This window comes from Leptonychotes weddellii, chromosome 11 (assembly GCF_054177405.1).
Source record: "Leptonychotes weddellii isolate Sample4059 chromosome 11, ASM5417740v2, whole genome shotgun sequence".
NCBI classification, from domain to species: Eukaryota; Metazoa; Chordata; class Mammalia; order Carnivora; family Phocidae; genus Leptonychotes; species Leptonychotes weddellii.
Window position 1 is genome coordinate 73538647 of NC_138379.1, and position 17697 is coordinate 73556343.

General features: G+C 35.5%; 1 protein-coding gene across 1 annotated transcript in view; it reads left to right on the forward strand.

The window, feature by feature from the left end:
- Positions 1-6266: 6266 nt before the first annotated feature.
- ARHGAP32 (Rho GTPase activating protein 32) overlaps positions 6267-17697 on the forward strand; it is a 158254-nt gene continuing 146823 nt past the window's right edge. Inside the window, exon 1 of the mRNA XM_081797347.1 lies at positions 6267-6661. Coding sequence (XP_081653473.1) covers positions 6546-6661 — 116 coding nt within the window. The 5' untranslated portion in view covers positions 6267-6545. The remainder of the gene's footprint in view (positions 6662-17697) is intronic.

A 17697-nucleotide genomic window follows, 5' to 3' on the forward strand; every position in this document is an offset into this window, starting at 1 on the left:
AAATTCCATAGATTTTGGTTCTTCTTTGAGGAGGGATTAAATTCATGCTGTAGAGGAGGAATTAAATTTATATTAATTCCTATTACAGATTTATTTCATGATTCTGAGATCCTGATATATAAAGAATTTCTAAGTTTCCTTAGTTATTTAGCCCATGTGCTTGTTTTTGCTTTTCTCCTTTGCTATTTTACTTGTTTTTAATCATCATTTTAGGTTTGCCTTGGTCTGTACAAGAATATTGCCTTATTTATGCACACTGACTTATTTATTTTTGAATTTATATTCCCTGAGCTTGGGACTTACATTTTTCTGTTGTTTACTTGTGTGTATTTATTCAGTAAGCATTTATTGTTGCTATCTATGGTATAGGAGATGGCAGACATTAGCACTCAACTATTCAAGAGAAAAAAACTATGGAATGGATCTTTTAACTTATGAGTTGTTTAAAACCAAAAAATTAAATAGCTAACACATTTTTCTGTTAGAAATTAAAAACATTGTAGATAAATTAAGGAAGAAAGTAAAAATTACTCAGTGTTTTTGTTACATGCTCTCCTAAGTTTTATATATATATACATATATATATAGACTATTTTTCTTATAATAATGGAATCTACTCTATATAGTGTTTCTAATTTCTTTTCTTTCTTTCTTTCTTTCTTTTTTTTTTTTTTTTTGCACTTACTGATACCAAACAGAGTATAGCACTATGGTTAAAAATTGTGTTGAAGAAGTCTGATTACGTAGACTGTCAGTATTTTTCTTCAATCAGTATTTACATGAGATGAAGATCCTGGAATGTGTAACAATTGATGGTAGTTACTGATCCAGTGAAAACGTAGCCTGAGATTATATATTTGTTGAAGGCAGTGTTCTATATTATAATAAATATTGCACATTTTAAAACTTGAATACCAGAAAGTATGCTTTTAATCTTTGCTTGGTTGACTAAGGATACAGAATTTAAAAGCAATAAATGATTTTAGTTAAATTTTGGGAGAGCTTATGCATATACTCAGGAAATTTCCACTTAAAATCACTTATTAAGGGGTGCCTGGGTGGCTCAGTCGTTAAGCGTCTGCCTTCAGCTCAGGTCATGATCCCAGGGTCCTGGGATCAAGCCCCGCATCGGGCTCCCTGCTCAGCGGGAAGCCTGCTTCTCCCTCTCCCACTCCCTCTGCTTGTGTTCCCTCTCTCGCTGTCTCTCTCTCTCTGTTAAATACGGGGCGCCTGGGTGGCTCAGTCGTTAAGCGTCTGCCTTCGGCTCAGGCCATGGTCCCGGGGTCCTGGGATCGAGCCCCGCATCTGGCTCTCCCTGCTCGGCGGGAAACCTGCTTCTCCCTCTCCCACTCCCTCTGTTTGTGTTTCCTCTCTCACTGTGTCTCTCTCTGTCAAATAAATAAATAAAATCTTTAAAAAAAAAAAAATCTTTAAAAAAAAATCACTTATTAAGGAGATTGGAAATGTCATGCTGAACTGTCTTATGATCTAATTTTATATGTACTTTGTAATCTTTGTATTAATATGATGAGGGGAGTATATGAGTTTTTGGTTCTAATTTTTGATTTTCCATCCACATTCATGAAAGGGATTCAAATAAGTAGAAAATTATCTCTTAGTTGAGACTTGTTTCCTTTTATTTATTAGATTACTACTCTCTTTTAAATAATGGTAAAAATTACAAAGTGATATAACTAAAGAAAGCCAAGTATTTACAGATTAAATATCTTATTTCTCAGTTTTTATATAATTACAACAATAAAAACATTCCATGGCATCAGTGATGATGAGTGTGATGGATGTCATTTACAGAGGATCTTATCTTTACTGTGCAATATGATAGTTTCATTACATGCATTATTTCTGATCCACACATTAACCTTACAAGGTTGTTATTATTCCTCTTTTAGAGATTACCAAACTGACACTCAATTTAAGCTACCTAACTCAAACCACACTATCTATAAATGACATAGTTGAGATTTGAAACAATGTCTGTCTGATTTCAAAATATTTCCATTTCTTTTGAAATTTTTTTCCAGTTTCATTTTTGAAATACAACATTTTTAAAAAATACATATATTGTTGTGATAGGAGTGGATACATTGTTAAGATATCCATTTTTTCAAATTTTATTTAGCTTTTTTGAAGAGTTGTTCAGAGTTAGATCTCGCTTTGAATATATATTTCTAACGAGACAAATCTGCTCTAACATGGTATGTTCCATTTTCTAGCCAAATAGACTTTTTCTGTTGTGTTTAAAGTGATCTATAGAGGATCATGTTAAATTAATTGTATATTTTAGGTATTTTAATGAAATAAATTTATTTTTAAATAAACAAATATATTTATTTTACTTAAATTTTAATGAAATAAAGTATGCATAATTGTTTGCCCTTTAGATACATTTGTAAACTGAAGCAGATGTCTGTGTATGATGATCCAGAATACAGGAGTATTCTGTAGTAAAAAAGAAAGTAGTTATTCTTTTGAAGTTAGTTACTGCAATGTAAGAAACCTACAAACCACCTACAATTGGTTGGAAAAACAATTAAAAAATTTTTTTAAAGATTGTATTTATTTATTTATTTAGAGAGAGAGTGTGCACAAGTGGGGCGAGGGGCACGGGGAGAGGGAGAGAGGATCTCAAGTAGACTCCACTCTGAACATGGAGCCCAACTCCGGGCTTGATCCCACGACCCTGAGAACACAAGCTGAGCTGAAATCAGGAGTCAGCCGCTCAACTGACTGAGCCACCCAGACACCCCAGTTAGAAAAACAATTTTTTTTTTATTATGTTATGTTAATCACCATACATTACATCATTAGTTTTTGATGTAGTGTTCCATGATTCATTATTTGTGTATAACACCCAGTGCTCCATGCAGAATGTGCCCTCTTTAATACCCATCACCAGGCTAACCCATCCTCCCACCCCCCTCTCCTCTAGAACCCTCAGTTTGTTTTTCAGAGTCCATCGTCTTTCAAACAATTTAAAGAAAAAAGTAATCTGGAATTTAGAATGAATATATTGTATAAGAATGATTAATGATGGATGACATTTGTACATTATATATGGTGCTTTTTACGTTGGAAGAAAATCTTGTTATTGTAAATATTTTAGGAATTGTGCTTAACTTTTCTTTCTAATACAATTACTATATATATATAAATTACACCTAGACACATGCTATTCACATTGAGAATACATAACTTATGCAAAGTCTGTTTGGTATATCTGTATTTAAAGGTTTTTTTTTTTAAGATTTTATTTATTTATTTGAGAGAGTACAAGCAAGGGGAGCAGGGAGAGGGAGAAGCAGGCTTCCACTGAGCAGAGAGCCCGATGTGGGCTCGATCCCAGGACCCTGGGATCATGACCTGAGCCAAAGACGGATGCTTAACTGACTGAGCCACCCAGACGCCCTGGTATATCTGTGTTTAGAGTCAGAATTGTGAAGCATTCTGTGGACAAAGCTTGCTGCCCAGTTCAGGAGATATTTATTGACCTTTTGGCTATGTTTTGAACAGAATTGATAAAAACAATTCTAATTTAAAATGTGGGAAAATGAGCACTGAAATGGGAGTATCAGGACCTCAGTTCTCTTCCTGCTCTGCTGCTATTTTGTTTTGTGATCACTACTTGCACTCTTTTTTTGTAGTCAACCCAAACATGTGGGAGATGCTATGTAGAAATGAATGCAGGTCGTCAGTGTACAAGAAAATTACGAGATCATAGAGGGTCAGGCTAATGAGCTAAATGTAGATCAAATTGAAAGCCACATATTTTTCCCATAGAAATATTTTACATGGTGGTTAGATTTTAGGTAGATTTTTAAAAAGTATTTTTTTTAAAGATTTTATTTATTTATTTGAGAGAGAGAGTGAGAGAGAGAGAGAGCACAAGAGGGGGGAGCGGGAGAGGGAGAAGCAGACTCCCCGCTGAGCAGGGAGCCCGATGTGGGACTCGATCCCGGGACTCCAGGATCATGACCTGAGCCGAAGGCAGTCGCCTAACCACTGAGCCACCCAGGCGCCCTAAAAAGTATTTTTAATACAGACTTACAAAGTGAGTAACCCTGGACAAATTATTACACTAAGCTTCAATTTCTTTACCTGTAATATGAGGATTATAATAGCTCCTACGTGTGAGAATTACATAATAAATTATAATTAATTTTGTAAGGCCCACAATGTTTGGCAATTAAATAAGTACTCAGTGTATGTTTACTGTTATTATTACTACTTTGCTGCTAGAAAAATAAGCCACTTTAAAAATATTTTTCTTGAAAAAGATGCATTCTAATTTCAGATTCTTAAACTGTCGTGAAAATTCCTTTTCCTCTTGCTGCAGTGGGGTTAGGAACTCCCCTATCTCTTGTCTTCCTTTACCTCTTGGCGATTAGAGGATGAAGACTCAATTAGTTCTCAACTACTGATGACGACCCCTGTGGTTTAGGTCAGAGACTTGGGTCCTATAAAAGTTTGTTGTGGAAGTGAAGTCTGGTCAGGTTTCAGGCCAGTCAGGGAAAAAGGAGTTAAAGCAGTGGTGGTCTTCAGGAATATGGAATCCTCTCAATTTTTGGTAGCTCCCTTGATTGACTCCGCTGTGTGCCTTACGTGCCCCCTGCTATTCACTACCTTACGTTTCTGCTAGATTTTCATTAGCTACTGAAGAAGGGAACAGAACGCGTGTTGATTTTGAAGTTAAAAACTTTTTTTGAACTGATAGCAGAGTCAAAACCGTGAGACCTGTGGAAGGTCTTCTTTGGTGCAAAGGTCAGGTTGGTGGGCTCGAAGGCTCTCACTGGCGCGGGGCTGTCTGGGGATGTACGGTTCTGCAGTGGCCCCAGGACTAGAAAAGGAGATTTCCTGCGTGAGCTTTTGTTGGTCAGACTGTCCTCAGGATTCTGTGTAAAAGTACTGCTTACAGTTCACGTTTTCATGTTTGAAAGGACTTGAGGAAATGAGGCAATCAACGACAGTAATGAAGGAGCAGAAGAAATGATCAAAAGGAAAGGTGATGGATTCATGAAACACATTAAAGGAGTTAGATTTGTTTAGGAGAAAAAAAGACCTAAATACTTAAAATAACATTTAAAAATCTGATTCTTTGCTGGGGGCATATAAAAGACTACATTAAAATTAGTTATTGTTTTGCGAGGGTGATGTGTGCATGACATAGTGAAAACCTGTCTCCCTGTCATTGGTCTTGGCTAGCTATGTTTTTCCCTTGGAGACAGCAGCTGTCACTGGTGCTGTCCTTCTGTGCATATTCTGCATGCGTAGTCCCATGTGTTTCTCCTTCCTCTTCTTCGAAAATGTGAATGGGAGCGTTTCATATATACTGTTGTCCACCTTTACCTCTTTCTTCTTTGCCTTAGTAGCGTGCCTTAGGTTTTGTGTCATGTCATGACCAGTGGGGCTGCCTTGTGTTTCTCATTTGCCCAACTGTATAGCATTCCATTCTGTGGCGATTCCATAATTTGATTTTCCAGTTTTCTGTTAAATGAGCAAGTTAGGTGGTTTTTGCTATTCTATTTTGCTGTTACAAAGTTTACTGCCATGAATATTTCTGTTCATTTCTTATTTCCACCTGTGAAAATAATTTCCTAGAAAGGGAATTGCTGGGCCAAAAGATGAATATCTGACATGTCAGTGGTTGGTACCAATGTGGCTGTTTTCTGAGTAACAGTTGTGTTGTTGCCAGTGTTATAGATGCTATACTTTTCCCTCATTTCCCAGCAGGTCATTTTATTGCTGCCATGGGCGTCTGCAGTTTAAGTGATGTGTAAAAATGTTGCATGCTTTTGTTTGATCTAATTGTCAAGGTCTTTTAACCTTAGAGTATTTATTTATTTTTTTTCTTTAAAAGGCCATGGACAAGCCTGGAGGCTGTTATGTCCCATTTTGGATACCTGAGCAAGGTGTATCTGGCAGTTATTACTGCAGGGAAGGGAAGATGGGTGTAGTATTAGAAGGCATGAAGTTGGGCAGGTCCCTACAGCATGCTTGTCTTCTCTCTGAATTGTGATCCTCCTCAACTGTGAAGTCTGTAACTGTGCCTCTCATTGTGGTTGGCCCAGGAGACTTTTACATATAGTGTTAGCCTTTCTGGTTTTCTGTTTACCTTTCTTAATTCTGAAATAGTGAAATAAGAAATCCTGCACTTTGAAAAGTTATTTTCTCCACTTATTAACTGGAGACTCGAGTAGAGAAAAATAGTTATTAAATCAATAATTAGTGAAAAATCACCTTCATTTGGGTTCTGAGTTTGATTATGTAGGTCACAGAGCCTGAGGCAGTGGGAGGGGCCTGGGTGTCACTGGTGTAGAGCAGTCAGATGCAGTGAGTGTGCTGTATGTGATTTCCTGTCTTTACCCCAACTGTAATTAAAATAGCACGTAGTAGACCGTGGCCCGGCGTGATCACATATCACTGTGTGTCAGCCACACGCTTGGGCGTACGGAAGTAGAGCTGAACACCTTGAACACTGGTGGTGGTCTTTATTCCATTCCTTAAGGTTTAAATTTTTTGAAAACAAGATGGAGACTGAAAGTGAGAGTAGCACTTCAGGAGATGATAGTGTCTTTTGGTTGGATTCTGAAGTTTTAACCGAGATGACTGGCAGTGAAGGGGGAGAGAGGGAAGACAACTTCAGGTAATTATGTAATTCACAGTTCTCTCTCTCACCTTTGTTCCTCTGTCCACTCCCTCCACCTCTGCACCTGTTTCCGATCCTTTCTGTTTTAATCTCTTTTCTGGTAAGACTGTTTTTTCTCAGGGGGAAGGTTTGCAGCTGAAAAGAACAGGTTTCTAGTTGTATATAGCACTCTTCATTCCACAACATGCCCTGAGCTTATTAAATGCATTTTAAATGACTTGTTAGAACACCAGGAAGAGAAGTAAGTGTTAGACAGGTTTTGTAGTAGCATTTCAGGAATTTCAAGTACAGACTCATAATGAATGAACTACCTACCACTCCTTCCTGTGTCTTATTTGCACCTAATAGATTTGATCTGAATTTGAATGTAATAGCTTTTTCTTCCTCTTTTTTTTTTTTACTCAAATGCCCTCATGTATGTGCCCTCATGTGCTTGGATGCTTTTGTTGCCTTATTCATGTGTATGAAACATTTTGACTATAAGTACAAATTAATTATTTCATGGCACTGATCCCTACTCTTGTCTCTGACCTTATATCTCACTCTTCTTCCTCTCTTGCGAATCTTTCTTAGTATTGAATTTCTACTTGTAACTTCATAACTGAAGTGTTTAGGGAATGCCTCCTGACTAAGCAGATCGCAAGTTTGGTAGCACTAGTGAAGAAAGAGGTCTTATCCAGCTTGTGGAAACAGTGCCATTGGTTTATTAATTCTGTTACAAATTTTAGAAGGCTTTTTTTCCAAACAGTGTTGGCAGATTCATTCTTTTGGAGTTATTAAATCATTTCTTGAAGAAGTTTGTTCTACATATTATCAGTGCCATCCACATGAGCAATTAAATATCTTTATAATTTTACCTATGAGTACTTGGGTAGGTGAACATACCATTATTTACATCAGATCTTGTCTTTATGTTTAATGTTCAAAAAGAGTCTCTGTCAAGTTAAAGAATTTCTTTATCCACAGATTTGACTTTTAAAGTCTAGGATAGGGGTGCCTGGGTGGCTCAGTCGGTTGAGCATGCAACTCTTGATTTCGGCTCAGGTCCTGATCTCAGGGTCATGAGATTGAGCCCCAGGTCAGGCTCAGCACTCAGCGGGGAGTCTGCTTGAGATTCTCTCTCTCAGTCTCCCTCTGTTCCTCTCCCTGCCTGTGCTCCCTCGTACTCTCTCTCTCTAAAATAAGTAAATAAAATCTTAAAAAAAAATAAAGTCTAGGATAAATGGCAGAAAGGACTGATTATAAGGAAGTCTTGGTAACCCACATTTAAATTTGCCTCTCAGTGGTTAAAATGAATAAGTGTTTTAAATTTGTAGAAAAGTTTAATGCAAAGTATGAAAATGAACTATTAGCATATAAAATTCTTTTTTTGTATCAACTTTCTCATTCTTCCCATAGTTTTATTTGGCCTTTCTTATTTGAGTAAGCTTCTCTCCCAAGATACGCTGATGTTACATATATTCTTTATAATATGGTCAGTGTCTCATGGACAGTTAGAAAAAATATTTATTTTGTCGGTATTAAAACTGTTTGACTTGGTCTTAAAATTATAAAAGTTCTTTTGGGGTATTAGTCAAAGGAAGAAACAGTCTGGACTTTGTTGTTGTAATAGATTTGATACTGTTGTCCCTGATTTACTTGTTAGGCAACAGGAGCCTGTCTGGGGTTTTCTTATGACTGTTAAATTTAAAAACAAATCTGTAGAAGATTGAGCTTTCTTTTCCTCAAGACTATGTGATAGCATTTTCATCCTGAGAAACTGAACTCTAGTGTTTGCATTGTTTTAGGAAACCATGATACAACATAGGGCATTGATCCTTTTTATAGTGATATTTCATATCTGAATGTCATCATGGCTTTCCCAGACCAAATATGTCTTGGAGATTTGATCTTGCTTTATTTGAAAGTACAAGAAAGAGATCTGAGTAAGGCCATATTTCATGTAGTGTTTCTCACCTATTCAGCAGTAAGACATGAGGAAATACGGCCGCACAGTGCTTTTACCACATTCACAGCAGCGTTCCAGCTAAAATGCCTAACAGAAAAAATGTGTGTGTGGGTGTTGAAGGTGAAGGGTTGGATGGTAGGAGTTGCAGTTGTAACCTTGGGAGAACCAAATAGTAGACTCCGTGTTATGTATGAAAATTGTTTTAGTAAAAGCAGTTTAGTAATTAAGAAAATATACAGAAAAGTCTTAATGTGTTTCTTTAAAATCTGTGCTAATACACATTAAATCAAACTGTCATTGTTTACATTCTAGTTAATTTCCATTTACACACACACACACACAGCGAGGGCAAAAGATTGTGTACTGTTCTTTTTCTCTGAATGGTTTCTAATCTAGGTTTTAAATTCATTCTTAGAAAAATAGCATTGTGTCATTTGAGACACCATGACTGATGAAGCCATACCATACCTACAGTGTAGGTTCGTGGTGCTTCCAGCTATCATCTGCTTTAGGAGGAAGCACTCACAGATGGGCATTCATGTTTGTCCAGTAGCTTTTGGAATGGCATTTATTTTTAGACTTGGTTGGAAGAAAGGATACTTTTTCTAACATTCTAGCACTGTGGGGAGTTGCCCAATCTCCTTCATAGCAATAGTTCAAACTTGTCTACCACTGACTCACAAATCTCTCATTTTCTGATTTCTAATTTATAGAGTGAAGTTATTACCTACCATTATCACTATGTTAAAATAGTTCTTTGACTAGAACATTTAGAGATTATCATAGTCCTTAGAATAGAATAGTCCTTAAGGATCATGAGAAGAGCCCTTCTGTAAATAAGAAGGAGGAATATGAGGCAGAAAAGGAAAAGCAGAGATGTTTTAATTATTTTAAGAGGGTGCCTGGGTGGCTCAGTCGGTTATGCGGCTGCCTTCAGCTCACTCAGGTCATGATCCCAGGATCCTGGTTTCGAGTCCTGCATCGGCCTCCTGCTTCTCAGGGAGCCTGCTTCTCCCTTTGCCTCTCTCTCTCGCTCTCTCTCATGAATAAATAAATAAAATCTTTAAAAAAATTATTTGAAGTGGGCGCCTGGGTGGCTCAGTCGGTTAAGCGGCTGCCTTGGGCTCAGGTCATGATCCCGGGGTCCTGGGATCGAGTCCCGCATCGGGCTCCCTGCTCTGCGGGGAGCCTGCTTCTCCCTCTCCATCTGCCTACTTCTTTGCCTACTTGTGCTCTCTCTCTATCTCTCTGTCAAATAAATAAATAAAATCTTTAAAAAAAATTATTTTAAGAAAGAAAAATTTAATTTTGGAGTTATATGCAGTGTATTAAGCCAAATATATTATGTACAGTATGTCACTTATCAATCCTATAGAGTAGGTAATATTTCTCCCATTTTCCAGATGAGGAGATTGTCACTCAGAAAGTCACACATAGACCACATTGTAGGTATATGGTAGAGCAAAATTTTGAACCCAGGTGTAATTGAATTTGAAAGTGAAATATTTAGCTGCTAAATGTTATTCTCTGGTAAGTAATAGCTTTTAAGAGACTTTTAAGTTGACATCTTAGTTCTGAAATTCTTATGAAGGGATTTTGCGCAATGGTGATGTATATAAAATGAACACAAAAATAAACTAATGCATACAATAAATGTGATCTTTTAGAGATATGACCTCTAGGACACCTAGCAATTATTACTAACCCTCGGTCATGAAAGGTCCTGGTTCTTTGGCATTTAAGGTTAGAAATGTTTATCATATAATCTAGTTTAGTCTTTTCTAGTATTATTGACAGATATATAGACTGGCAAGTGTGACATATAGTTCGAAACACAGAGATGATATAATGCATAATTGAACGACATCTTTAAAACTGTACTTTTATTTTAATTAATTAATTAATTTAGAGCATGAGCAGGGAGAGGAGCAGAGAGAATGGGAGAGTGAAAATTCCAAGCAGAGTCTGCAGTGAGCACGGAGCCCGAAGTCGGGCTTGATCTTACAACCTGGAGATCATGACCTGAGCCAAGACTAAGGGTCTGTTGCTCAACGGACTGAGCCACCCAGGTGCCCATAGAACTGTGTACTTTTAAAATCAGTCTGTAGATGCCCAGATCTTTCAATCAGATCTTTGCTTGTATCTCCATAATAATGTGATTTTAAGTGAGAAGCTTCTAACTTTAGTTAAACTAGATGATTTGGTGAACATACTTTAATTTTTTGCAGTGTTTTTATTGGTTTATAGCATGATAAGACTAATAAAAGTTCATATACTTGATTGGTTGGTTGGTTGCTTTATTAATTTTCTGCCTTATTTGAAATGATACTGTGAGTTAGAAGATACTGCAGAAATCCAAATAGGTAACAATGGCTTGGAATATGGTATTATATTTCTTCTAGGTTCTTGCTTTTTTCTTTTAAATCTAGAATGATTTATTTTGATTGGCTAAATTTTTCTGGAAGCTGTAAAGCTATTTCACAGTTCCCTGCTTTTAATACCATAACTGTTTTTTTGTCGTCTGCAGAAATTATTGCTTTTGGGATCCCCAGTCAGTGTTTTTTTTTTTTTTTTAAAGTAGGCTTCATGTCCATTGTGGAGCCCAACACAGAGCTTGAACTCACGACCCTGAGATCAAGACCTGAGCTGAGATCAAGAGTCGGATACTTAACCGACTGAACCACCCAGGCGCCCCTCCGCCATCCCCGTCAGTTTTTATGAGCCTGGAAGGATAGAGAGGTAGCATTAACAATTACCCAATGACATATATTACCAGTATCACAACCCAGGTCTATTTTATAGTATGTGACTTTTCATAGGCATTTTACCCTTTAATAATCTGTTATATCTGATACCAAAAAAAATGTGTATATTGTAAAAAAAAATGATATTCTGTAACATTGGATTTATGATCTAGAATATAGATTAGCCCTTAAAATATTCTTTCAACATAAAATACAATTTTCCCCAAACTTAATCTTACCAGTGTCACAAAGATAATAAATTTAATTGTGATCCTCAAAGTCTGATGTGAACATCACTTAATCTCAGAAAATTTTATGCAGTATTGGAGTCTAGCCTTTAGGCTGTCTTTATAATCTGTGAAATAAATCTGTCTTAACCATGAGGCATGTTAGTACAAGGCTTTCTTGGTATTTCGGTAATTAAACTCTTTGGGATGGAATCCAAGGTGAACCTTTCTTCTATCTATCTGTATGAGTTTTTTGATGTTTAAGAAGGGCCTTAGAGTACAGAAACTATATAAAACTATATGAAAGTTCCTGGCTATCAGGTTATTTATTTAAACATTTAGAAACCAATTTTTCCTTCACCTTTGTATTTAACTTAAACATTAAAACTCCCTTAAGCAGTCATTTGCATGTTCAGACTTAGTAAATGAAGATCTCTGAAACATACAAAGCTCTGTTTATAAATGTGATATAGTCAGTTCCCTTAAAAAAAAAAATCAAGTGAAAGCCTAGCAAGACTAAAATCAGAACAAGCAAAACCTTTCTAGATATTTAATTTTAGAAGATCTGATACACTTTTACTTACCATTAATGATTGGCTTCCCTTTCCATGCTTATATTGAAATATGTATTTTCTTTATTATTTGAAAATCAAAGAATTTCTTCCACTTAGGTGTGCTGTTTTTTTCTACCATGCTTCTCTTTTCTTCTCTACCTCCCCTCCTCTTAAGATCTTCAGAATACTGTTCCATCTTCTTTCTCTCAGTCCCCTTTGGATACTCTTAAATTTACCATGATTTTACGCTACCAGAAACCCTAGTTTTTTGCTAATATGTTTTAATGTTTTTGGTCATTTATTCAGATTTAATTATATGTATCATTGCTTAGTGCTTACTGTTGTTTCCTTCTTATCATCTGCCATCTTAATGTGTCTCTTCTGGTTCATTTGTTTCCTGGTGGATATTTTCTTGAGTAGTTTGACATAAGTTCTGTGAGCGACGTATTCTGACTTCTTGCATTGCTCATGCCATTTTCCCTCCTTTTCTTTCATAGGTAACTTGTACTTTCTGTCTGAATGCTTGTAACATTTTCTTTTTATCCTTAGTTCACATGTATTTTATCATCAGTTCTTCAGCTTGGAGCTCAGTGACTTTGAATCCATAGATTCAGACCTTCATGTTAGGACAGATTTTTTATTGTTACCTATTATTTATTTAATTGTTGCCTCTCTATCTGCAGTAATTGTCTCCTTGTGAAACCTATTTCTTGCATATCAAGTCTCCTGAATCTGTCCTTTACTCATGGTATATTTCTCTTTACATTTTTATTTTTTGATTTGTTGTATTTCTTGTACTTGTTCTTTAGGCCACTAATAAAATCTTCTTTAATCTTCCAAATTCAATCTGAGTAGGAAAATAATTTTAAAGTGTTGTTTTTCACATATAGATATAGCATATACACTGGCACATGTAAATAATACATTTATGCTATTGTGTTCTTCAGCTTTGTGACTTTATTCATTCTGTACATGTGCTATTTGTTCTGACTGAACAGAATTCATGCTTTCAACTACTAAGCTAGATATCTGCCCTTCTTTGCCTCCAATTTTAGTAGTCCCATGATGCATATAGCTTCTCGTAGGTGCAAACACCCACATTTAGGAGCCCTAGTCCTTCTAATTGACGGTTTAATTTCTTTACAGAGTAATTTTACAGTTTTTATTAATTCCTTGGGGGCAAATACCTCTTTTGTTGTGGAGAGAAGTGGGAGTGTAGCCTCCTTCAGCCTCTCTGTTTCTTGTTTGGTTTACCAGTCAGTAAGATCCCACTTGATTTTTGTCTTCCAGAAGTTTATCAAGATCTCTGGCCTGCTGATTCCACCCATATCATTCTGCTGAAGATTTATTTCCTTTTATTTAGCTTTCAGAGACTTTTCGGAGACTTAGGGTCGGTTTCTTAACATATGTGCAGTCTTGAATTGGAAGTCTACTGGTACTTTTTTTCATGACTTTTGAGAGGAAATCTCTGAAGAGAGCATTCAGTGAGGCAGAATCTTGGTGTCTGTTACCCAGTCTAGTGGGTCTCTAGAGATGTGAATGGCTTGTTTCAGTGTCTTCTGCAGGATGTAAAGTGGAAACTTCCAGGAGAAAACAGTCTGCCAAATCTGGAGTGACTGATATGTGTTAATGCATTTCAATGCTCCTATCTGCAGAACAGCGCTATTAATAGTGCATCAGATAGTAACTAGTTAGAAGATGTAATAGATGAAAAGGTGCCAATTTTAAGAACAACAAAAATAAAACACCAAAATAAACTTAATAAGGAACTGAGACGTATTTGAAGAAAATATAAAGCATTACTGAAGGACATAAAAGAAGTTTGGAAGAAATGAAAAGATACACCTTGTTCATAGCTGGGAATATTCAGTATCATCGAGATGTCAGTTTATTATAAATTCATGTGATAATAAGAATGCTTTTTAAAAACTTAGACAAATTGATCTTTTGAAATAAGTTGATCTTGGTTTAATAACTTTGCCAAGGAACTTTGGGAAGACCAAAAGAAGCAAGGACTAATGCAACCAGATACTGTACTATAAAGTCTCTATAATTAAAACCTTGTGGTGCTGATAGCTGAACAGAAGGCATAATGGGATAGAATGGAAAGCCTAGAAATACACTCGAACACATAGGAAGACTTAGATGTGATGAAGATGACTTCTCAAAAACCGATAGGGACAATGTGTGCTATTCAGTAAGTACTTTGGGGGAAACTGGATACACATCAGTGAAAATAAAAAAAAAAAATTGAAGTCCTACCTCATAGCAAGGATAAATTCCAAAATGATCAAAGATATAAGTGTATTAAATGAAATCATAAAAATTTTAAAAGAACACATGGGAAAATTAAAAAAAAAAATTGGGGAATGGGAAGGCTTTTAGAGCTATAATTTAAGATGCAAAACCCATAAAGGAAAGAGTTATGAAATTTAACTACATAAAATATAAAACATCTGTATTATAAAAAATAAGCAAGGACAAATACAGCCTGGGAAAAATACTTGGAACTCATATTACAGATGAGGGACTAATCTCTTTAATATATAAAGAACTAAAAATAGATAGGAAAAGACCAACCCAATAGAAACATGGGCTAATGTATCAAAAGGATTTTTTTTATTGTGGAGAATTTGTTCTTCAGATATACTTGCACATATGTAGAAACAACATATTTACAAACTTACTGTAGCATTGTTTGTAATTCCAAAAGATTGGAAATAATTCAAGAATCTATCGGTAAGGGACTGGTTAAATTATGGAATATCTGCACAGTGGAATATCATACAGTTGTGAAAACAGCATAGAAGCTCTTTATATACTCATATGGAAATTAGAATACTCCAGGAAATATTAGAAAATTACTCAGTGGTGTATAAATATACTTTTCAGTAAAAAGTGGGTTGATAATGGAGGAATAAAACTGTTCTTCCATTTTTTTACACAAAGAGCAGCATATTTACACATTGCTTTCATATTTGTTATGGATATATTCTTAATACATGTGAAAAAATTATATATGAATAGATACATTCATAAAGTCTGGAAGAATATATAAGGTAGGGAGCTTGATGGGTAGGAATTGGGCAGGATTTTTGTCTGATAAAATTGTAATACCTATTAAGAATTACAGCATATCTGGCATTTTCAGTTGGAAATGACTACAACTCAATTCCACTGGCTTGAGCAAACAAACCTCTGTTCTGTTTTCACCACCAAAACAGCTGACCCCATCAGTTTCTTTATTTTCTGGGAATTCTGGGAATATTGGGTTTATGTAAGCATTTAATAGTGTATATAAAGCAACCAGAACAGAGTTCCTATATTTTAAGTAGCTTTATAATCTCATTTACTAATATTCTCTGAAGGTAGGAAAATATATTACTCCTTATGATGACAGTTAATGACTATTAGTTACAGACATAACTGACACCTTGCATCTTTAGTTTTACAACTTCAGCCATGGGTAAAATAAACAGAACCCAAACTCATTACCTACTGAAAGCTCTTCTTTGTAGTGGAATTGAGTCATATTCTTTCACAAACAGACAGATATAAATTAAGTAACAAACCCAATTCTCTCTTGTCTGTGATAGAGTGTAGATGCCTATCTCTTATTTGTCAAATATCACCACATGCTCAGATCATAAAATGACTTCCTAATCATTTCCCATACCATTGGGGAACAGCTTATTGGCCATAAGTGTCACAGAACCAGAACCAAACTTAGCAAAGAACCAACAATAAACAAAAACAAAGATTAAGGGAATAAAAGGAGAAAGGTAAAATTCTATTACTGCTTGGAGTTTACTCCAGGGATCAAGAAAAGATACGCCTGAGTGTAAACAGTACCTTAGGTAACACTTCTCAGGCAATGTGTCACTTGGACTTCTCTGTGGAATTTAACACTGTCAAGAACAATTTTTCATAAGCTATGAACAAGATTCATACAAAGATAAAGTGAATATGTTTCAGAGATTTAAATACTTTTTAAATGAGGGAGATGGTAAGGCTGGTTCACACAATTTGAGGAAAATGTTTTTTTTCTCCTTCCTTTTGCTTGAAAATATGCAGGTTCAAATCTGATGTTTTACAGAAAACTCTTGTAAATAAAGCATTAGATTCTTTAGGTTTTATGGTTGGTAATCTTAGCACTCTGTCTTTTCTGTTAGATTTGAAACTATAATGAATCACTGAGGGTAAAATTTGCCCATAATTTAAAAAGCATGGAAAAAAAGGATCAATTAAACAAATAGATAAGTTTTTATGGATTTGATTCAGTGTTATATGATAAAATGTATATAATATAAACATAATTTTTAAACCTTTTAAAATATGTAATATTTACTGATAAACTTTTTATTTTACACTTTTATTAAGGTATAACTTACATATAATAAAATCCACAAATCATGAGTGTATAGCTTAAAGAATTTATATAAATGTGTATATCCATGTAAACACAACCCAATTAAGATATAAATTAACTTTAGCATGCCACAAGACCCTTCCCCCTCCTAGTCAATACCTGTTCCAAAGGTAACCATTATTCTGACTTCTGTCACAGTAGATTTGTTTTACCTGTCTTTGAACTTCATGTAAATAAAATTATACATGTACTCTTTCCCTCCCAGCTTTATAGAGCTATAATTGTCATATAATATTGCTTAAGATGTTCAACGTGATGATTTGATATACTTATTTATTGAGATTAGCATATACTTTTGTCAGGCTTCTGTTTCTCAACACTTATGGGATCCATCCATTTCTTGCAAATGGCAGCAATAATTCTTTTTCATTTGTGTGTAGTTTTATATGGAAAATAGTGCAGATTACTTACCTATTGTATTTGGCTTTCCCCTCCATTATTAAGTGTATGGTAACAGTATGTATAAATATTTGATTTTTGCATTTGACCTTATTTCCTGTGATTTTGCTGAATATCTTAACACATTGTGTCATCTTCAAGTGATGACAGTTCTATTTTTCCTTTATTTATTTATTTATTTATTTATTTATTTATTTATTTATTTATAAGTTAGGCTCCACGCCCATCATGGAGCCCAAAGCAGGGCTTCAACTCACAACCCTGAGATCAAGACCAAAGGTGACATCGAGTCGGATGCTTAACCGACTGAGCCACCCAGGCCCCTTCCCTTCTAATTTTTATACCTTTTATTTCTTTTTTAAAAAAACTAATACATCAAGTATAATGTTGTATAGAAGACATTCTTATCTTGTTCTGACCTTATTGACCATGCTTGTCATTAGGAAAGCATCAGTATTTCACCATTAACTATGATGTTATCTGTGTGTGTGTTTTAATAACCTTCATGTATCTATATTTAGAAAAATTATGAGGGGCGCCTGGGTGGCTCAGTTGGTTAAGCGACTGCCTTCGGCTCAGGTCATGATCCTGGAGTCCCGGGATCAAGTCCCGCATCGGGCTCCCTGCTCAGCAGGGAGTCTGCTTCTCCCTCTGACCCTCCTCCCTCTCATGCTCTCTGTCTCTCATTCTCTCTGTCTCAAATAAATAAATAAAATCTTTAAAAAAAAAAAA